We start from the raw sequence: 24,157 nt of genomic DNA, 5'->3' as shown, positions 1-24,157 counted from the left end.
GGAGTAGGGCGGTAGACGATCTGTACGGGGTAGAGGGGCGACCAGGAACGAGGAACGGGGGACGAGGTGGGGCGCAGAGGCTGTTATTTGCAATGAAACGCAACAATTGCAATTGGAGTCGATGCACGCCGGCAGCGTTCGTAAACGCCATATTGCAGCTGGGCCGGTCTGAAAAATAGTGTTTTTGTGCAAGCCGAAACGGCAGATATGAAACCAGCATGGCGGATGCTTACAAATAGTTGCAGGGCGGCGCCTCCATATAAATGCGCGGCCGGTCTCTTTTCTTTTGTTCGCGAATCGAGCTAGGACGAAAAGGATTCTGTGAAAGAGGCTCGCTGTTGCGCGCAACTCCGAGGGAAGAACCGTACAAATTCCTCGTACCTCCCCTTGACAACTACCCTCCCCTCTTCTGACTGCCGACCCAGACTCGATTTCTTTTTTATAGTCATCGAACCGGGGGACATTACGGCCTAGGGTGACGTTTCTTCAACTCTATTGGTCTTTATTAGTCCCGAACGGAGCACTCGCGTTACTTTTACCGGTTGGTTTTTAAATGAAAATGTATGCAATTAACGAAAGAAATATTGTATTCTGTGCAATGATAATATTGTACAGTCTGGTGAAGTACTGTTTGTTCAATATTAATATTTGGACTTACGATTTGGCTCTTCTTTGGTAGGTATACAAAAGTTTAGTGTTCGTACTTGGTATAAGTAGTGTAATGTTGATGATTGAGTCGTATTAGAAGAACAAGATATAATTAAGGGTAATTTATGACGAATGAACCGTCGAAAGTACAAAATGAGAGAATAAAATGTGTAAATTTTGAAAAGTTTGAAATGTACGTTGAATGAAAATAATAAATGTCTGTTTCGAATACGATAGGCAACGTATTACGATATTCATGTTTTATGAGTATAATTTGAAAACCAGTAAAGCGCAGTAAAAAATATTAAATACGCTAATATTTGATCAGTTTGGTGTATCTGAAACAATGATGTGTATTTTATTTTTTAATGAAACCGAATATATACGAGTATTTTTTATTATTTATATATTTATAAATATATACCGAATCGTACAAAATAGGGTCGGGTTTCAATTACAGGGTATTTAGTACTCGATAGTGTGATTGAATAGACAATAGAAATTATTGTCAATATTTGAGAACGTCACAGAATACGAAATATCAGATTATTTATCACTTGTTCCAAGCATTTAATATTAGATACGGTATACAATATTTTAGATGTATTTCAATTATTAATGCATTCGACACTCACCGACGAAACAATTATATTTATTCACCAAATAAAACACAAATTAGTAAGGTATTTGTCGTTCGAGTATTTTTTTTTAAATATATTTTGTCCATTCTAGATTCTCTCTTTATTTAGAATAATACCTCTGTATATACACACAAGGTGTCTCAGTAATTCAAGTACAAACGAGAAGTGTGTACTATTTTGTACAAAAACAAATCATAAATGTAAAATCAAATTTATTTTTACAATTTCTCCTTATCCGAAACAAGAATATTGAAAATTTGTCAAATATTAACGCACATTGTTAACCACGGCCCTCGATCTCAATGGATTTTAGTACAGAGTGTATTTATTTCATTAGCATGGTATTCGTAAATATTCATAAAACAGTTATCTGGAAAAATTAATTTTATTAAAGAAATTACTGCATGTGCTGCTCAACTTACGTATAAATGCATTTAAACTCTACAAATGGTCAAGGTTATTCTTTCGGATTACAGAAGATCGTATAAAAATAATTTATTCTACATTTACGATTTGTTTCTCCACGAAAAATCACTGCTTTTCAATCGAACGATAATTATAGAAACACTAATTATAGTTATAATATCTGTTCGAAATACAGACTTTTCTCAGGCATCGGCCTGTAGATAGAATGCAGTGGATCAAGGGTAAGTGGTATATTTATATCTATTGTTATCTACCTTGTGCGTTTTTTGTTCAAATTGACAGCACACTTATCTGCAAAACTAATGGCTCATTGAGTCGCGGTTTTGTACGCATATAAAGTAATATATATATATACTTGGCACAATTTATGCACAACAAAAAAGAACTAATATTTAATCAAAAATATGAAACTATAGATCAGAGTAATATTTTATTGTATAATTCTAAATATGCCGTGTGTCATATGGCATAACACGAACGAAGATTGCTGTTGAAGATGATCGGTTAACGGAATCCTTTGAATTACAGTTACAGTTACATTTACAGTTCCGCTTCGAATATTCGGAAACCAGATTTTTTATCCTTATTGCAAAACACGGAAGTCGTTGTTAAACACGATCGAGTAGAATGCTTTATCGATGAATATAAAAATTGAAAAATTCTTGCCCAGTGTAATATTATCGCGTCTATTTTAAATATCCAGAGACTCGAATTTTTATAATTATTTAACCGTTGTACTGTTAAAAAAACTTAGTATCATGCTCTCTAAAACTGCCATTTTAAGTGAGAGGAAAAGGTAAAATTTTATTGAATCTACTGACTTTGAATTAAAATTTTCAAGTGGAATTAAAATGGTTAAGTAACAAAAATATGGAAATGATAATGGTAAAATGTATAGGGAAGTGGATATTTGAACAGAAAATAATATCGTATGAATTTCTAAACATTTAAGAATGTGTAATGTATCGTTTAAATACGTATACCTATTGTATTTTTTGCTCCAATTATTCTATTTCTGTTTCTAAGTTTATAAATCGATCGAAATATTTCTTTATAACAAATGTGAACAAATCGTAGCATTATACATAGGTACTTAGTCGATGTAGTGTATCTGTATATACCTAAAAAGGTACAAAATAATAAAAAATATATAAAATTAATTAGTAGAAGGGTACATTGGTAGATGTAGAAGAATGGTAATATATACATCATTGCTCCAAATTGTAAGAAAGTTAATTTAAGGTGTTTTTATCCTACTTTGAGGTCAATTAAAGTAAATAAAGTATTTTATACACTTGTATTTCATATTGTTCTAAAGTTGACCTAAATTAAACGGTCAAAAGCGTTCAATCTTTATACTACTTACTCAGAATTTTAATATTAAAAATTAATGCAGTGTCGAGCTGTTGAATTTCAGAATATTAACGTTGAAATTTTCTTAGTTCTTGTGAACGTACTTTTTTAGAAAAAACATCTGAAATTAAACTATAAGCGAAAATTAACGTTAATCATTTTCTTGGTTAAAATTACAAAAGATTTTATTTCGACACGAAACGTGTAATTTTGTTTTACACATATTTAAAGGTGTAGTGCATCAAACGTGTAAATACTAATTGCGAAAAATTAATTGCAAAGCATTCTTATTCTTTAAGTATAGAAAAATCAAGAGGAAATGTTCAATTAATGCTATAATTTTTAACCTCTGTTAAATAATGTCTCAACATCAGTTTCTCTATAAAAGCTACTCCAAATTATCCCAAAAAATAAATTACAGTCTCTAACGTCAATATTATTCCAAATCTCTTTCTCGTGCGTAACATTGCTCTATTATTTTCTCTCGCACAACGTAAACATTGCTCCATTACTCTTTCCCAAACAAATTTTCAACCGTCGCTAAACCATACCTTTACCGTCGATCATTCTTCGAGAAACAAATTCCTCAAAATCGTACAAAGAAATAAATCACGTTGAAGAAAAATTTGGAGAAAGAAACCTCACCGAGAACCGTGTACCCGTGACAACGGTTACGAGTCTCCGATAACACGTTCGGAGCGTTCTAACTGTAAACACCTAACCGAGAAAGCAAAGTTCGTCGGACGAAGCATCGCTAGAACTCGGAAAGAACGAGACGGAGGAAAATTGATAAACGTTGAAAACATCATTTACCATTCGTGGACGAAACGAACCAGCCGTGACAACGTAGCTCGTAGGGAACGATTCTCGACACTGGACCGCTATTATCGGCCTCGAAACGATACTATTTAGCACTGGTACTCGAAAACCGGTAGCGTGTCTCTCCTGGACGATTCCTGACGAAAGAGGAAACGCATCGTTGGTCCTCGCGCCGGTCTACGGATCGGCTATGATATCGAGCTTTGTAGCTGGCCAGATAAGAGACAACGACAAGCGTCAGCCAGCACCATCACAAGTCGACGCCGTCACCACCACCGCCCCCGGGTGGTAGATTACGGAATGCAGGATCAATATCCATCGTGGTAGGTGTGGCGGATGGCAGAGGGTTCCATCTTCGGCCGCCCTCTCGGTGCTTATTGGTCGGAGAATCGGTACACGGGTTCTGGTTTCCCGGCTGAAACCCGTACACCGTTCTGGGTAAACGGGCGGAGCTTGCCGTGTCTCCCCGAGGACCTAGTGGGGAGAAGCCATCGGTGCTCCTGACAGACGGCCGAATCGTAAATCATGACCAGTCGGTCGCTCGAAGCGCATCGTGACAAACAGCTTGAAAACCGTTGGAAAACATCGAGCCCGCGATCGATCGCGTCTAAGAGGGAATCTGTTATTTCGTTTCACCGGCCCGATTCGTTAGCCCGCGAGGAGACATTGACGCGCGCGTGCGACACACGAACAGTGATTACGACAATCGTTCAATCGCGGCGAGACGAACGTTATCGAGGGATCAACGAACGTGGTGTTTAATGTTGTGAAACGTGTCGAAATCCTTTACCAAGTGATCGATTCCTCCGACGTGTCGGAAGATTCGAGAGACCTCGGTTCACTAAAATCTATCATGTGCAGCAACGAGAGTCCACCACCGGCCAAGGAACCGTTAGCCGTCGGATTGGCAAATCCGATGGCAGGCTTCCTACCCGGTCTCGAACACTATCGTCTCCAATTGTATCATTACGCGATGGCAGAACGACTCAGATTGGCCCAACAGCTACATCCTCAACATCCAGGTGTCGGTCATCCGCCTTCCAGCGCTCCGACTCACCTAGGAATGAGTCCCGGATTTCCGGCACCGTTACCTCTCTATCCAGCGGCTGCCGCCGCGGCCGGATATCCCAGCAGATTGGCTCTATCGATGGCTCTGCTTCATCCTCATCATCAACGGATACCGGAGGAACCGAAACCTCAGCACAGCTACATCGGTCTGATCGCTATGGCCATTCTATCCTCCCCGGAGAAGAAACTGGTGCTCTCGGACATCTACCAGCACATCCTCGAACACTACCCCTACTTCCGTACTCGTGGACCCGGTTGGAGGAACTCCATCAGGCACAATCTCTCGTTGAACGACTGTTTCGTGAAATCGGGTCGTAGCGCCAACGGGAAGGGTCATTACTGGGCGATCCATCCGGCAAATTTGGAGGACTTTCGTCGCGGTGATTTTCGAAGACGCAAAGCTCAGAGGAAGGTCCGTAGACACATGGGTCTGGCGGTCGACGAGGAACCGGACAGCCCGAGTCCTCCGCCGCTTCCGGCTACTCCGCCGCCACCGACCACCCTGGGACCGGTGGCGTCTCAACCGATACCCGGTATATGGACGCCCCATCATCATCATCCGCATCACCAGCAACAGCAACAGCAACAACAACCGAGTCAGCAGAGCTTTCAGAGTCAATCTCTACGACAATCGTCATCGTTTCAGCCGACGAGGAAGAGACAGTTCGACGTCGCGTCGCTTCTAGCGCCGGACGATCAACATCAGATCGAGTCAGATCTCAGGCCGGTGAAGTCGAGGAGGTTCAGTTGCAGCGAGGACGAGCTCCACGATCTTCAGGAACCGGATCAGGACGAGGAGGACGTGGACGTGGACGTTGTCGCCGAGACGAACGCTCTACCATCGCCCAACACACCGTCGGTCAGTCCTGACACCAAGGTGATCTCAACCGACGGGCATTGGACCAATCAGGCTATACAGAACACCAGTCCCCAGTTATCCGGATTACATCTTCACAATCATTTGCAAGTGAGGAGTTACTACGTGCCGGCTACCTCCAGTACCGGGTCCAGCGTCTAATGCCCGATGGAGGCAACTGCTCGTACCGAGTGTCACAGTTTCGCGATCGGTCGTTGGTCAACGTTCGCGTACGGTCCAGGTCATTCGATCGGTATCACCGACGACACGCTGTTACTGGGAATTCTCGGGACGAGCAGCGACGCCTCCGAGAGGAGCGACCGTGGCGACGGAGGATGAAGCTTCGATCTCGAAGGGAATTTCTTTTCGGTTTCGCGTCCCCTCGAGAACGTTCCGTTACCTAACCGCGAGGAGAAACGGAAAATGGATTCGTTGGTAGTTGGGAAATCTCTTCTCGAGAATTTTCTCGAGCGTTGCTACCAGCCGGTGGTAAACTAGTCGTGCCAAATTACGAGTCGAGTTCCTCCGATATGCCAATGTAACGTTAACCACGGCTCCGAACATTAGTGTAATTATCGTCGATCGTTGTCGAATTGTAACGAACCGGCGCGTTTTCAGCGAGGACTACCCATCTCGGGTATTTTTCTCGCAACGAGCAACAAACGGTCCGTGTGTCTCGTCGAACGATTCGATCCACTCCCCCTCGTCGTTCCCGGAACGATTCGACGATCTGTTCGAGGCCGGTACTTGAATACCATGTATCGCGGAGACACGCGTTAGGGCAAGAATATATGTGTACTATATAAATAAATGTATAAGGAATGTATGTATGTATGTTCCGAAATTCGTGAGTAGAATTCCACAATGTGTGATCGGTGGAAAATTGTTCGCTCGATGTCTCTAGGCTCGGGTATGTTCTGATCGTTGACCTTTCACGGTGCGTTGAAACGATTCTATCGAAGGTAGGGAAAAGTGGTTTATCCGATGGACGGGTGACGGTTCGCGAAGAAAGTATGCCGGATTCGTTCCGTAAGAAATAAATTCCATCGTGAAAGGTTAACACTCGTATCGCTGGCCTCGAGAGAACTTGGGTCCTGTAGGAGCTCGAACGCGCTGGGACTCGGAGAGCCAATCGGGTTGCGCGTCGAAACGCGTTCAGCCAATCGGAAGCCGTAGCGCGGCTACGTGTTGTACTACGGACAGGTTGGTTCGAGGCCGGTGCGCGGACTTAGCGTATTTAGAAACGATACCGATGTGGAATCGATATCGTTCGTGCCAATCGTGGGATTCTACCCGTGAGTTTAGAGTGTGGTGTACATAGAAGAGTATCCACGAGACGATGTTCTAGCTCGATACGAAATTTCCGTACGTTCTACGTACGGAATTCCAATTTGTGGGGCATTGCATCAGACTGAAACGAACTCGGCTGTTCAAAGTGTAATATAAATCGTTTAGAGTTTAATATAGCTCGTTCTTTATTATCATTCGTATATCGTCCCGAACGGTGTAAAACGTGTACGAAGATATATTCTGTGCGAGACTTCGCCCTTCTGTATGTACGTATGTACGTATGTATGTATGGATGTATGGATGGAAGGATGGATGGATGTATATGTACCTATATATACGTGCTTACGTATAATTGAGATGTATCACGATAATACACGGCTCCCTGCGCGCGCGCACGCGTGTACAAACAAAGACGGATCGTGGTACGGTCATTCGTAAGCAAGTAAAACACCATTTTTTAAAGATCACATCACGTAATAAAAAAATGTCGTCGACCTGTCTCTCTTGATTCTCAGCGCGGGACTGCCGCGCTGGATGCAATTGAAGTTGAATAAAGTTTCTGTTCCCATGAACACGTTCTTTCTGACTATTTACCTGCTCCGTTTCGCGCGTCGATCGTTCTCCAACGAATCTTAATTGAATCAAATTTTGAACACACTTATTATGACTTAAACAAATACTTAAAAGATCATAGACACTTGTAACGAATTATCTGTTCGAATGGATACTATTTTCAAAAATATTAGTACGGTAGTTTGTTTGTACAACTGAATCATTTTTCGTGGAATTTATTCTGTTCTTCGATCCTAAATAACTTTTCGTTTTATTTTTTATTTAAATATGACGCGAAGATCACATAAATATTTGTGGAAATTTATAGTTGCCTCGACCCTCTTTTTGTTTTATTTTTTTTATTAAATATAGTAAAATTTTTATAGCGAAATTAATGTCACTGAAAAGAAAGGAAGAGTCTCTTTACAGGAGACTTTATTTATTTTCTTTTTTTATTTATTTTAGTTACAAACGAAACCAACTCGGGGTAAAAATAATTTACGCGTACACTTTGCTACGATTAATGCTTTCAACTATAATAGTTGATATTGACACTGTGTCTAAATAAAACCATTCAACCCAAGAAACAATAAACTCTAAAATCAAGATTGTCTACTAAATTGTAGATACTATTAATTGAGACACTACGAGTAAGCTATGCTATGCAAGTCGGCGATCTGAAAAATTATACGCATTAAGCGTAAGAAAAATATTATTTATGTTTAAATAATCATGAACGGTAACTGATTTTGCGCGCAAATCGTTAATACATCTTAATGCAATACTTAACTATACTACATTTTGTCTAGCATCACTGTCTGTGTAACTAATATTGATAATATCTAGCATTAATTATCATAGAAAAAAGTAAAATGTAATACAAAGTTAAATATTTTTACTCTCGAATATCTTCTATGGAGTAATCAGTTACGCCCAGTTACTTCTGAAGCAATTTAGCTCGAATAAAGTATTATACAAGTACCTGCAAATAACATCCAATCGATTCAAATATTCAATTTTTCAGTAATCGTTAAAATACTTTTTAAAAGAATAAACTTCTCGTTTCGTTAAATACCAATAAATTCGGAATAATAATTTGCACCTGCATCGTTTAATTTCGTAAAAGTTCCCATCTTAGAAATCGAGTCCTTTTTAGTGGAAAGCTTCTATAAATCTAAGAATTAAAAACAAAGAGTCGATCTTGTATTAATTTCATAATAATTCTTGGGTTAAAAAAGAATGTCATACCCAAGAAAAGGGGAAATTCCACGGTCTAAACATTTACAAAACGAAGAAGCTCTTTACAGGGTAAAGTAATCATAGGGCAATTGGAGGGATTTTTATTTTTACTTATTTATGAAATTAAATCACGCTCGCCCTGACTACGATTCCGACAGGTCGAATAATGGACAGATCCGTAATAAATTTACTTATTTTTTTGTTTGCCCGTGCACCCTGTCGCTTAATTGCTTCCACGTCAAAGTGAAAACTCGAAACGCGAGTAGCTGTACCGGTGCTAAAACGTCTAAACGAAACGATCCAAGTAATTAAACACATTAAATTAGCTTTGAAATGTGTTCGATTACCGTGATAATGATGTTCGCGTGTTGATGGATGCTTTGATATACGACTGCACGGTGGTACTCTTGACACGAATACCTTAGCTATTTTTCTGACTGTTTCAACGACTTCCACGAACCGTAGAAAAATGCAGAAGTTGACACAAACATTCCGTGTAGATTTGCGCACGGAGGAAAACGTGAAGAGCCTGAGAATATTATTTGTCCCGATAACAAACATTCTGCCGTGCCCATTAGTTGTTCCACGCGGGAAATGCTAAAGATTCGCTGCGCATAACGCGTAAAATATGTATGTATGTAGAAAGTTAGACTGTTTTGAACTATGCTTCAGAGTAACAGATCCCATATGGTACAAAGTTAAAAAATACATTGTATACGGGATGAGATACGTACACATTTAAAGTGATTAAATGAAATAAAAATCAACACGGTCGAATTCGTTTCTTACAATCAAACATTTTTCGTAAAAACCAGTAAGAAGGATATCGTATGAAACGATAGTGGGTTCGAGTAAATAAATTACTAAAATTATTTCGTAAATGGTGTTTGGAACGATTGTGAATAGAATTTTGATAAACAACAAATGTTACTTGATTCGATGGTATTTCCTATTTGTCGTTGATCGATTAATTTGTCAGTTCTTTTTAATTTCTTAAATTTTCAGCTACACACGTATATTTTAACGTTAATATTAATAATAATTTATGAAATTTTACAATTTCCAGGGTCACCGTCAATTTGTTATTCAAACGATGAACGCAATATATATATATATACCGAATATAATAAATATTATTGTATCGTAATCGAAATTGTGCATTTACTTAAAAAATATGTCTTCTTTTAGCGTCACGACTTTGCTTTTGCGAAGTCACCGCTAATCGATAATTCATTTGCTTATTGTACTTTCAATCGCTGTACATCGTAACGTGTCTCTTTAGATAATCCTGTCAGTCTTTAAGTTCGATAAGAGGACGAGAAATCGTATGCCAAAATATTTTAACATACAAATAGGGCAGATAGCAAGAAACGACTTTTAAAATCACTTTTGTAAGTAGTGACACGTTTCACTCGTTCTGTTACCAACAATTTTTCGTAATAAGAACACTTTAATGGATATTCAATTAGCCTTGAAAAATAAAATATCCTTGCATTTTTATTCTTCTTTCATCTGCAACGTTTCAAAAATATTTAACGTTTACAAATACTACTTATAATTCTTATTTTTTATCCGTGTTCTACTATAAAATTTTAATCACCAGAAAATTATATAATGGCGATCGTCAGATTGAGATCTTTAAAATTTGCACTATTTGGAATTGGTGATTCTTTCGCTTATGCTGTTTTATAAAATTGTAGTTATTTGTTCAACAACGTAATTGGTTTCACTTAATTAGAGGATGTTTCGTGCTCTGTACTATTAACGTTAGAATTTGCCAGACATCATTTTTTTCAATATTTTTTCTCTCGACGATTTAAAAGTGTACCATTCCTTTACTTCATTTTCTGAATACATTGAGGCAATTATGAAAATATATACAAACATTTCTGCTCAAAGTTCCCGATGTATTTACATTAACGATACTCGCGGAGAACTGGAAATCTTCCATAGTTACTCAAATACGAAAAATACTTTTCTGGAACACTGAAAGCATACATAATTCTTTCGGACAAACTATGTACAAAAACTCGTTATCACACAACGACTCGTTTAATAGAGTCTACCAATTAGCAAATAGTCTTAGGAGTTGATTTCTTTCAGGTTCAATGGATTCATTCCGAGGTTAAGTTAGTAACAGTACTCGAGTTGTACCTCGTTTCTCTTAATTTGCATATTTTACTTGCCTTCTTATAAATACACAATTCCATATTCATATATATGCAATGACGACGTACAATAAAAATAAATAAGTGGGTAAGATACAAGGTACTAAACCACTGTTATTAACACGTTGGCTACCGTGTAACCTGCCGGTAAATTGTTAGATACTTTTTATACTAGAAATTCGCGACACCGTATCAATAATTTCTCGAAAAGCACACGAAAAAGACAGATCTAAAAAATTTAAATACACTTACTCTAAAAAACGATCTGTACGAAATTAAAAATTTTTAAATTGTCAACTTTACATTTTATCGAAGTGTTCCAATATCCAACGAGTTAAAACTTAATCCGAGTGATCCAAATTCTTCGTTATTCGAAACGTTGGATCTTATTTTATATTTTCAACGATTCGTGCCATAGTTGGAATAAAATTAGTCACTTGGATTTGTTTTCCAAATTGTTTCGTTGGACACTTTCTTTTCACGAGGAAATCGTGTCTCCGTCGCTTATTCGAGACTTTTCCACCTGGTTCCTACTTAACGTCGCTCGATCTGTTTATTGCAAATAATTCTGCCGGAAATTCTTCGCTAATGGGAAACACACTTGTCCCGAGCTGTTGCTTGGAAATCCATAAGACAAATCCGTCGGCACGCTAATCGGATAATCTGTTTTCCTCGAACGTTTATTCCGTGTTTCGTTTACAATAGAAACGACGATATTTAATCAGACACTAACATTAGTGTACCACGAATAGATCGACCGCGAACGTGATTTGATAATGATCGATTTTGGTAAATAAATTACAGGATAATGACGTCCGTTTACTCTCGAGATAACTTTCCAGCTTTTCATGTTTTCATGTTTGAGTCGAAAGTTCTTCGTCTTTCAAAACGATTAATACCAATTGAAGTTTCAATAATTTTTATAATGGAGAATATTTTATGATAACACTAAGTAATCATTTTCATTCTTAGTGTCCACACTTGCGTTGCTAACAAGTTTCTTCCAATCTAACCGAAACGTGCACGGTTACCTTTATATAAATAAGTACACTAAAGATAACAATATTATTCCATGTTCTTATTTTTCAATTTTTTTGAACGTACTGGGAATAAATACGTACGGGAGCCATTTGGTAAATGGATGTATGTAAGAATAAGTAAATAATTGGACACGTGTAATAAAATTCTTTGCAACGATTATAGTTTTAGATGGGAATGAGAAATTGGCCGAAAGTTGAATTTCGTTGGTGTTGTCGCGATCGAAAATTAAAGCTCGTTATTCTGTTTGATTTTGTTACGAGCGTGTTCTTTGGTGGCGACAATGTAAGATTCGCCAGATTCTGTCACAAAGTGTCCCATTGTCTCCCACTTCATCAAATGAAGCCTTAAACGATCGCATCGCGAGCGTCAACTTAATCCCCGATGGGATGCTGGTACGCCGGCACAGAACCAGAGGAGGGAAGCCCGACCACGGGAACGAAAGCAATTTGTTAAATATTGACGATGTAAACGACACGAAGACAGGACTCGTACTAAATAGTTCTTGCTTCGGAGACACGGTTTCCAACGTGAACGTGAAATCGTACGTGAAATAAACGTTAACTTTCTCGGTAGAATTATTATCCAAGAAGAAACAGTTACTCGTCTTCGCGATCCAAAACCGATGAATACTATTCGTTTAAGAATTTCGAAACGTTGTTACGTTATCGATATTCCAAACGGTAGAAATTGATCGATTAATTATTATAACGTCGCTTATTTCATTTATCAAGAAATTTTGTTCGTTTCACGTCGCGTTGATTGATTTCGCTACGATAGTTTTCCTTTTATTACTTCCTGAGCAGGAAGAAATAATAACCAATGGAAAAAATAATGCAGAGCTGTGAGAATCCAAAAGAAAGTATTTCAACCTTGCACTATAATTATATGTATATATAGTATCATTAAGTCGGAGATACACGAAGAAAAACTTTTACTTTGAATTTTCAAACGTTTCAAATATAACTATACAAAATGATCAAATATCTAATACGAACTTCTCCATTGGGTTTACCACATACACATCTTACAGAAGTAAACGGTTGCATATATTGCAGCAACGCGGATTATTTATTCAAATTCCACTGACTACAATAATTATAATATACATAGTCAATTGGTATTCCAGAGAAAGTGAGAAATTGTACTTCCCCGATACGTCGTGTCTCGATGACCTAGTATCTTATTTTCTTACGTTAAATCGAATTAAACAACGCGATGAAAAAACAAAGAATTAAAGTGTATCAATTACCTTTCACAACGCAACCACTTCTTATCCTCTGTTTACCAAGTGTCGGATGAGTTCTCAACGAGAGTTCACATCGAACCCTGTATCCAATCGCTGGAGGCCCTTTTTCTACTGGCAGGGACGAAGGAATTTTTGCGTGGACGCGAGAATTGCCTCGTGCAAGCTTCCCAAGCTGCAGAGATTAAAAAACAAAGAATTAAAGTGTATCAATTACCTTTCGCAACGCAACCACTTCTTATCCTCTGTTTACCAAGTGTCGGGTGAGTTCTGAACGAGAGTTCACATCGAACCCTGTATCCAATCGCTGTAGGCCCTTTTTTTCCTGGCAGGGACGAAGGAATTTTTGCGTGGACGTGAAAATTGTCTCGTGCAAGCTTCCCAAGCTGCACAGATAGTTTCGTTGGATGGTGGTTCTCAGAAAGCTCGGCCAGAACGCCACTTTCCGAGCAGGGTGTTAGAAAAACAACCGGGGCGGCGTTTGCTTGCTCGATGGCCCGTTCGTGCTATGCAAACTCCGTTCTGGTTTGTTGTTCCAAACCCACTAAGCGAACTATCGTTCCAAGTTTTCGAATATTTAACAAATACTGACCGAGCGGTCCTGTTCGTTCGACCATCGAACGAGATCACGAACTCGAAGATGGATCGAGCGCCAGGAAACGGGCTTCGAACAACACGTAGCTTCGGTACCCCTTTGTCCCACGATGATAAATCGAAATCGTCTCGGCGTCTATCACTCCATCTTGAATTATCGCGAGCAACACACCGTTCGTATATTTCAGAGCGATGCACTCGCTGCAATTGATCGATTTCGAAGTAGACGAACTGCAATTGATCGATTTCAAAGCAGACGAAATGCAATTGATCGATTTCAAAGTAGACGAAACGTTTCTTTCGTACATTTGAACACCACTTCTCGCGTCGTTCCAATCTTGTCATTCGTAGCCACTCGTACTTTTATTTTACGAACGAAAAATGTATCCGAGAAAGAATGTAAAATTTCCGTTTTCAATTCAGAAGATTGAAACCGTTCAGTGATTGAAAGAGTTTGGAAAACTCTGGTCGAAGTGTCAAACGAAAACCTACTACAACCGTTCCACTTGAAAACGGACAAAGAACTTCGAAAATTTGTACACCATAGATGCATAGCCAACTACAAAATACTCGTCCCAAAGATTCGGATCGTTTCTTACGCGTGGTTGATAGACCTGGGGGATTGGAGGAAATAGTCGAAGAACGCGAAAAACAGGAAGGAAAGTGTCGGTTCTGCTCTATTTTCACGTCCCTCAAAATCGTCGAGAGCGAAGGAACGGGTCAAATTCGGTGTAAGATCACGGGGTTGATACTCTCGAAGGAAAGTCCCCTTTGGAATCAGCGTTGTTCCGTCGCGATGGATATCGTCGCCGGACGTATTTAGATCAGATTGCCGGATCGGGCGCGTCCGCGTTGTTTGCTACACGTTCGCAACGCGTCATGCATATACATGCACATAACCGATGATGCAGTCGGGTCAGGATGCGTGTGCGTGCGCGAAACTGGCTACGATGGATGCAGGTTCGCTTGGTCGTGGTGCACACCGGATGCTCGGTTGTATAGGTGCTCGGGGCTGGATAGCGTAGCGGTCGATCGCAGATGCTGCAGGGACAGGGGAGCGGAATCGGCTCGCTGATCTTGTTACCTCGATAGTTGTTACTCTGCAAATGGATTTGCGGCTGCGCAGATTAGGATCGGCTACAGAAGCGGTCCCAAGGATGCTCAATGTTTCTGCGCTGCTTGCAAATGTAGAACGTTGCGTTGTCCCGTGCCAAGTGGAGTCGAAACACATTTTAACCACTTAACCAACACGTGATATAGATTCTTACAATTTTTAACCGTTTGAGTACCGTGCAACACGATAGAGCTTGTTCAGTTTCTAATTGGTGTCAGCCCTAAGGATGCTCAACGTTTCTGCGCTGATCGCAAATAGGTAATGTTGCGTTGTTTCGTGTTTGGTGGAGTCGAAACACATTTTAACCACTTAAGCACCACGTGATACAGAGTTACATGCATTTTTATGATATTTCATCTACAAGCTATTGTAACCTCAGAGTTGCACCTACAACTCAGAGTTCCGCATCGAAATCATTTCTGACTTGCATCTGTATTTCACTAATCATGTTCACGGTAGCGCAAGGCTTTGCTTCTATATTTTTCGTTTCGAATTTATGATAGTGTGGTGCGAAGTGGATCGTTGTTTGATCATTTGCAATTAATTATTGCACAATTCTGTCAGTGTGAGCATTATCGTACTCGAGACGAAGAATTAGATCAAGATGAGTGACTCCGGTACAGAATACGGAGGATTAAAATGAGATTCCATGGAAAGGGTGTTGATTCCAAGTCTCTCAGTGATCAACAGAGAACCAATTAGACCCTAGAGATACATATTTAAAAAATCTGTTTTGTACGATAGTATTTTCGACACGAAGAGCAATGTGAACGTGTTTCGTCCCGGATCTGCTGATCGAACTCGTCGACAAGGCGTATCGAGCAGACCTTGTCTCGAACTGTTAATAGTTTACACAAGTGGGTTAATAGAACGTTCAAACGATTAATAACGTTCGAGACAGGATCTCTTAGATAAACGGTAACGATAAACCCAAACCGTAGCAAACGAACTGATCATGACAGCATATAAATTTCTTAATTATCTTTTTTGTATAAATTTAAGACCACTGTACACGCGAGACACGCACTTGGATCAGTTGGTCCATTCTGCGATAGAATCTGGTTGAAACTACAGATACATATTGCGATAAATTACGCTCACAGTTTGATACGTAAACAGAGTGGTATGTACAGTCGTTTGCAAAAATATTCGGCCGCTAATAAAAGGGCAACTATACAAAAGAATGCATTTCTATTTTTCAGGTGCATCCTTGCACCTGTATTTTCATTTTTACTAACCGTGTACCATTAAACGTCTATTCCATGGTCGAAGAAATATTATTTACAATAATATGCTATAATTTAGCTCCATTATAACGTAATCAATTTATTTGTGTCTTTTTTTTTTACTTTTCATATTTCATTTAAATGTACTCCGTTGTATGCGATAAATTCGTTGAACAAGGCACCACGTATTAGAAAATTGATACAGTTCGAACCAAGAGATCTTGTTGACCGTTGAGAGGGATTGGTGGATCCGTTTGAACGCGATTCTCGGTCAGATATCCCGGACACAAGGTTTTCCGTGGGATTCGGTGGCGGAGGCTTCGGTCAACACTTTTGTCCCGCGGCGCAGGTAAAATATTAGCCGATCTTTGGAGTGGTGAACCGAACGCGTAAAATGGGATCTCCCTCGTTGTTCGTTACGGACGAAGGCCCTTTGGAATGCTGGCATAAGTGCATAGTATCCGACCTGGCCCTACCGGCACTCGTGTCAGGTGTTGCGCGCAATTCTAACGCCTAATAATCCATTTATAGTGGCCATTGTCGGACCTGGATGTCCCGCGATGTATTTTTAGGATCGATCCCGTCGAAGGATCGACAAATAAATCGTGATTCCCCCGTGCCCCGAATCGAGAGCAATACTAGAAATTCTCATCTGCCTACTTACGCGTTTCCGGTGCACGTGAACCATCGCCCTTCGTCTTCTAACGATCTTCCATAAAACGAAAACTGAACAGGGAAATGCAAACGTGGGTCACGAAGGGAAAATTATCTACCTATGTAAGTACTTGTTAATATTTCTTCAGGCAGAACTTGCTGAAGTCAGATCGAACTAAGCTACGTTTGCATATTACACGTTGACGTAATCTGTACACGTCACTTGCAATTGCAACTTCGAAACCTCGAGAAACATCAAAGAAAAGGTCAACGAAATTCGAGTGTACCATCATATTGCGTCTACCTATGTAAGTACTCGTTAATAGTGTGATCTGAAGTCAGATCACACTAAGCTACGTTTGCATATTACACGTTAACGTAATTTGTACACGTCACTTGCAATTGCAACTTCGAAACCTCGAGAATTACCAAAGAAAACGTCAACGAAATTCAAGTCTACCATCATTTTGCGCCTATGTAAGTACTTGTTAATATTTCTTCGCGTGAACTAAACTATTTTCGTATTGCATACAACATAATCTTCAAACGTCACTTGCAACTATCTTAATTACAACTTGGTGAAATGAATGGTACCGCGTGTTGCGATATCTTTTACTTTCGGTGGCCGAAGAACTGTTCCAACAGTTCCAACGTAGCGTTCTGCTCAACGACCACGGCAATCTAACGTTTACGTTCAACGTGTCTGCCATGGAATCACAATATTGTTAATTGGACGCGTCGAAGCGCGAACGCGAGCGTCGCGTTCACGCGTGCCACGGTCCCTTTTGTCGCGCATGCGCATTAACGTTCGAATCTCGCGCAATTATTTTTCCTCCAGAATGATTCCGTTGCCTCGATACCTCCGAACAATCGGTCCATTTCGGACTTCCCCGAGAATCGCACGGGGTGTCCCGGCAGACCCCGCGGCGACGCCAGCTGCACTTATAGGAATATTTCTTCGCGAAATACAAATACGCCAAACGCCACCAACAATGGAACGAAAAACATTTCACGTAGCCGTGACCCGATTACGACTGTTGCAAACCACTTTATTATCGTTCGCTCGTCTCGAAGTAATTTTCACCCTCTCCACAGGGTGGACGAATTTCTTTGATCAAGCACCGAACGAGATTTTCTACGAATACGATTTTTCAATGTGACACAGGAGAGGTAAGAAACGATCATTGAAAATTGGACTGTAATTCGAAACAGTTTGAAGAAACAAACGCATTGGACTAAACGAATTTCAGATCGCTACGATCTTTGCTTTCCAAAATAAGATTGAGTATAATACGTAAGAACGTAAGGAGACTCTTTGAACCAATATTGTTTTATTCTACTTTAAAAATATAACAGCTAGCCTAGAAACATTTCGGTTAAAATGTGTGTCTATTATAATTTCGATAACAATAAAAGTATAGAACACGCTCGACGTATGAAGAGAAAGTTAAAATTTTGTATAATCGAGAAAACTCATTGGTAAAAAAATGTCAAGTATTCACAACTTGACCATCTTATATGTTACGTGAAGAAATTTGTGTAATGTTAAACTATATTTAAAAATCAACCACACGAAATACACCATACTTTAACATACTCATTGTACGATTTTATTATTGTAATAGGAGTAAACCATGTGATTCGAATCGTGTGGAATAAAATAAACCAGGAACACGAGTTTCCGTATCAATGTTGTATTTTAAGTGTTACAAAAAGCTGAATATAAGTTTTAGCTGTTTTGTTACACGGTCAAGGGAACATACACGCGTAATAAACTCTATTTTCGTAAGCCGTTGCTATACCGAGGCTAGCCATAATTTCATAACAATAGTTTCATGCTAAATTTCCTCTACACGGGGAAAATCGGGTTCAGCAATGGCGTGAAGCGAAACTGCGTGAATTATCTTACAGTCACCAATTTCATCGCCCACATATGTATGCAGATCGTGGGAAGCGTTATTCTATGTACATGTAAAAATAAAAACTCTTATTATAAATGGGATTCTACTGGAAATACGTACGCTAACATTCAACTTCTTTACTCGAGATCAAACTCTGTACTCTTTGAATGAAAAATTTTTGAAAAGGTAGAAAATGTGACGAATCGCTATACTGATATTTAATTACTGAATAAAACTATCATTTACAAACAATAGTCGTGTTATTTACAAGAAGAGCATTCTAAGAACAATGCCGTATAAAGTTGTATATTTTTTAAGTTAGACAACAAATGCTCACTTCGTTCGCAATACTTCCTTTGAGAATACGTTACAACATTATTATAATACTACTTCTGGAACTCATTATCACTGAAACTACGAAAAAATTTTAAGCTCCGTCCCTTCTATCCCAGGCACGTGTAAACACTTCCATCTGAAGGGTTTCGAAAATGTCTACTTAATGAATCTTAACCCTTTCCACGAGGGTTAAGTTGACGACTATAGTCATCGTCCAAAAACGGCCAACTGACTCCTCGTTGAAAGGGATACTTAACGCGATGGGTTGGAAATTAAGGCAGTTTTTGCAAATTTGTTTTCAGAACAAGCTACGTAATTTAATCAAATATTTACCCACCAACTAGAAGCACATAGATCGATACACAAATTTCCTACACTTTATTAAAATCATTTGAATTCTGTAACAGTTACAACCAATAGAACCACAGAATTTTTATTTTTATTTTTAAATGTTTTGTACCAGTTGCAAGCTGAACATTGAACATTTAATTCGTACTTTCGTATTCTTTCGATACACACATAAAGCGTGAAATTTTTCAAAAAAATAATCAACCCTCCTAACGATAGCGACACTAATATAGGTAACAAAACTTCCTTATCTTTCCCACCAAGTCATACAGAGTGGATCCACATAATTACTTATAACTCTCAAACGAATCGAAATTTTCTAATAAAATTTAGTACGTTTATACTCCGATCTGTGTACTTACTCCACGGATAAATATTCGATAAAACGACACATCTTTGATATAATTTTACGAATAATTTCCAAAAGGTACTCTCAGCCTCGTCGAGACTCCGTGAGCGATCGTTCCGCTACAGTGTGTGACTTTCATCGACAGTATGTTAATGAGATTAACGCGAACATACGTTTCAGTGGAATCGTAGAATGTCGATAAATCGACGACCACCCGTGCAGACACGCGAAACGCAGCGACCGCTGTTACCAAATATTTTCCAGTGACATCCGCATTATGAAGCGCGGCCACGTTTTGCGAGGATTTGGCTATTTTCTGTCGGCGAATTCCAAGCGAGCCGGTATTGACGCCATTATTTATTTGTATCCGGCGCATTGGATTGCTCGAATCAATCAATAGCCGTGTTCAATTCGAAACGCGCATTTGCTGCCGTTGCGACAATGCGCTGTCGTGTATCCCGTGTGTACGCTTTAACAGGATGCACGCGATGCACCGGGCTGCAGGGCGGTTTTGAAAATTCGGTGAAGCTTTATTCCGAGCATTATCGTTGTCGCGCTAATGCGCCGTAGAAACGGAATGATTTTTCAATCGCTACGAATAACGGTTTAAATATAAATGATACATTTTTCAAAATTTATCGCCCGAATATTTTCGCGAATGAATAAACGATCGTTATCTTCGGTGCACTGTACTCGTTAACGAGTATGCACCGCTTTTTCAACGAGTCGACGGTTTGTTTTTATATCGGTCGCGTAAACAGTTCTTGCACAACCGTATACAACGGTGCTGACCGACGTGAAATTTTTAATCAAAGCGCAGAGAGATTGAGAAATAATACTATTGGTATTATTCGAAAAAAATTGATTTGTTCTTTTATAGAAATTGAATCTTTTGTCGGAAGAATCGACTGATTTTTATCGATTGAATTTTCAAAGTGTTTGAATTTCATTTAAATTCAATTTGTAGTTTCGATTACTTTTGGTTTCACGATCTATGGGATGAGAAATTGTTGTCTGAAAGAGCTCTTTGTTTATTGATTTTATAAAAAAAAATACGTTGGTGGTGTTTATTGTACAGAACGATTTCATTTTGTAAGTAGAGCTTATCTTTGGATAACAGTGAAATCATTTTGCATTTCTTAAATTGCACAGTACACTTTTTGCAGGTCTGTGTTGCAGTCAAAGAGAAAAATTCAATGTAAATATACCCATTGGAATTTTTTTTATAAGAGTTATTAAATCACTGTAGGGTGGATGTTCAATGTATGTGGTTATCTAAATTCGATAAAGTTGGTAATGGCAGAGCACACTCAGCGAACGCTGACATTGTTTAAAACATTTTAAATAATTTTCAAGAAGTGAACGAAATAGGGATAGCAGCGACGATGACGTGTTTCCTCATTTTAAAGCAATCATGGCTCTGGAAAAAGGGCTTAGATAGTTTGAGGCATGAAAAGAGCGCAATAAGTACTTGTGGAGTGGAACATGTTAAAAAATGTATGTAATGGACCACTGTTTCTGGCAGACCACCATTAGTATAATTGCATATAATAAAAAAGGAGAGTAGTGCCGCTATTTGTCTCGACGAATCGTCAGGCCGTTACCATCCATTAACACAATAAATAAATACCTAGGTCTTATGAAACTTTTGAAAAGTTCACTTCAAACATATTTTGCTTATTTCACCGAAACCACTATTCACGATTTACCTACACGCTTATCAATACTAAATGAGAAAGTAGATAGTTTTATTTTCAAAAAAAATAATACGTTACTATTACCTAACCCATTGATGATCTATAAAGATGAACGTATCTAGACCTAGATCCTAGAAACTACGAAAGTTTGACGTGGTCCTGTGAATCGTAATATATTTTGCTCTTTAGGTGGGATAATTACAGTATAACGATAAAAGAATCGTAAAATCTGTTTCCCAAAATTTTTGAAAAGTTAATATTTAAAAATAAAGTAAACCAATCGACGTTAAGTTTCGTCAGTACATTTTCAGATATACATTATACATCGTCCCATCGTTTTCATTTATTTTTACTTTGTATTAAATCGAGAAATTTAGTAGACAATTGCTCAAAACTGGACTCATACTTCAACAATAAGTAAAAAATCACAATGTTGAAAACTAATACTTAAAAATAACTAAACTTCACCGTCAACTTTTGTCATAACACCGATCATAGTTCAAGATAACAGAATCGTGCAATAAAATAGTTAAATTTCAAAAATAACTAAGAAACCATAACGTTACAAACTAATACTTGGAAACGATCGAACGTCACCGTAAACTAATGTCGTGACCAAAATTCTAACCGCTACACTGTTCCACAGCAAGAGAATCTGCAAGAAGATGCACGGAATCGTTAGAAAAATGAAAAAATCGATGGGAAATTAGCCGAAGCCATTGATAAAACTTGGATCGGGAAACAGAGAGAAACGATGAAGGCACCGATTCGAATTTCCCTCCAGCGAGCCACGGGAAGTGGGCACTCCTGAGGTATTCGAGGACACTCGATTGGGCACCGTACTTAAGGGTGTAACCGAGCGCATGATCGAACCGTGACGGTCGTGGTGACTCCTCTCGTCCATGTGCCGCCGCCTCGAGGACTCTCCTCTCGGTCAGGAGAATAAATCGGAAACAAATTCGACGTCGAAGGGCTCTGGGCCGCAGAGGTTGGTAGGGGAAAGGGGACCACCGCCACGGATTGTCTCGTACGACATAATGACATTCGACCGTGCGTGAAGCCTAGCGGGCTGGATTCAAAGTGGCCCGTAGAAAGCGTCTCGAGAGGGCCACACGCCGCAGCTCGATTGTCCCGGACGCGTCTATGCAGCCTGAATTTCGAATACCCGTAAACACCCCAGTGTATTAAGATGCCTACGTGTTCTGCCGTTTGCGCGGAGACGTTGCACTATTGGACATCCGAGACGAGGTGGGGAAACGCTTCACGGCGATACGTCCTCGCGAGTATCGAGAATTTTGTAGATGTCGGTGGTACGAGCTACACCATTTGCAAATATTCGAATCGGTCAATAATTTTGTTTCGAGACTGTGCAAATTGAATGCACTCGAGAGTGCTCGACAATTTTGTTTAGAGACAAAATTAAAAATAAAAAATGTGCAAATTGAAAATACTTGAGAGTGCTCGACAATTTTGTTTCGCGGCTGTGCAAATTAAAAGTACTCGAGAGAGTACAGAAACGAGTACATCCATCGCGTAGGAAGCATTGGTTCGGACCAGTGACGAGCTACCTTCTTTCTGCGGTGTGCCAAAATTGAAAACCCAGTATTCTATTCGACGACGATATTGAGAATTTTGTAAATGACAGTGGAACGAGCAACACGATTTGCGAATATTCAAACACTGGACAACTTTGTGCAAATTAAAAGTACTTGAGAGAGTACAGGGACGAGTAGTGCGACCAATCGAGTACATCCACCGCGTAGGAAGCATTGGTTCGGACCACTGACGAGCTACCTTCTTTCTGCAGTGTACTAAAATTGAAAAACTAATACTCTACATGGTGGAGAAACGTTTGACGGTGATATTGAGAATTTTGTAAATGTTAATGGAACGAGCTACACGATTTGCAAATATTCAAACAATGGGACAAGAATCTATAATATAATGGGTGTACATTGTGCAACGGTGAAAGAACAAAGTTCATCGAATTGCTACTTTATAACTGGACCCCATTATTGCGCACGGATCTCAAATTGCAAATCTTAGCACCAGGAAGGTTTAAATAGGTGTACACACATTCCTTGCATCCACGTTGCACAGTCACAACGTTGCACGCAACATAAACCGCCTCTTGGCGCGAGAACGAAAAGCGCATCGAGAAAAAGAAGGGGTGACGTGAACCGAGCCACTTGTTCCTTCAACGGAGCAAATCCATTTCGATAAACTGCCATGTGAAAGATCACATCGGAAAGATTTACTACACTTTCGCTGGAATACGATAGATACGATGCATATTGAACTTTCGAAGGAAAACTAGATCGTTACCGCTGACATCTACGGTCAGCAACTCGATAGATTACACGCAGTGTGCAATGAATCGTACAGATGAATACTTTACCATGAAGTAATAGCTACTTTGGTTTACATTTCGTAGAGAATGAATCACATATTCGAGTATTGAACTGTACGTGTTCACCGTAATATTAATTCACGAATGTTCAATATCAATAAATTTAAAGTACACAATTCACTAAGAACTAAAACTATAGTACCAGAAGGTATGATAACTTTATCCGTCTGCATAAATCGTACAA

The 24,157-nt window shown here is 39.3% G+C and overlaps 2 protein-coding genes across 4 annotated transcripts in view; one reads left to right on the top strand and one right to left on the bottom strand.

The window, feature by feature from the left end:
- The window catches only part of Fuss (SKI family transcriptional corepressor fussel), a 126,102-nt gene that overhangs the window by 60,786 nt on the left and 41,159 nt on the right, over positions 1–24,157 (bottom strand). Inside the window, exon 1 of one of the 3 annotated variants that reach the window (XM_076326473.1) lies at positions 13,351–13,438. The exons of the other annotated variants lie outside the window; for them this stretch is intronic. The gene's annotated coding sequence lies outside the window, so the exon portion shown is untranslated. Of the gene's footprint in view, positions 1–13,350; positions 13,439–24,157 lie in introns of those variants that run through there. 3 annotated transcript variants of the gene reach the window in all.
- Positions 4,433–5,979, top strand: Fd102c (forkhead domain 102C). The gene has a single exon (XM_076326174.1). The coding sequence runs from the start codon at positions 4,741–4,743 to the stop codon at positions 5,971–5,973; it is 1,233 nt and encodes a 410-aa protein (XP_076182289.1). The 5' UTR covers positions 4,433–4,740; the 3' UTR covers positions 5,974–5,979.

This window comes from Ptiloglossa arizonensis, chromosome 14, assembly GCF_051014685.1.
Source record: "Ptiloglossa arizonensis isolate GNS036 chromosome 14, iyPtiAriz1_principal, whole genome shotgun sequence".
Classification (NCBI taxonomy): Eukaryota; Metazoa; Arthropoda; class Insecta; order Hymenoptera; family Colletidae; genus Ptiloglossa; species Ptiloglossa arizonensis.
Note: the sequence above shows the minus strand (reverse complement) of the source record. Positions and strands in the feature narration are given on the sequence as shown.

Coding starts and splice junctions, on each gene's coding strand:
- Fd102c (XM_076326174.1), top strand. CDS start 4,741: ATGTGCAGCAACGAGAGTCCACCACCGGCCAAGGAACCGTTAGCCGTC.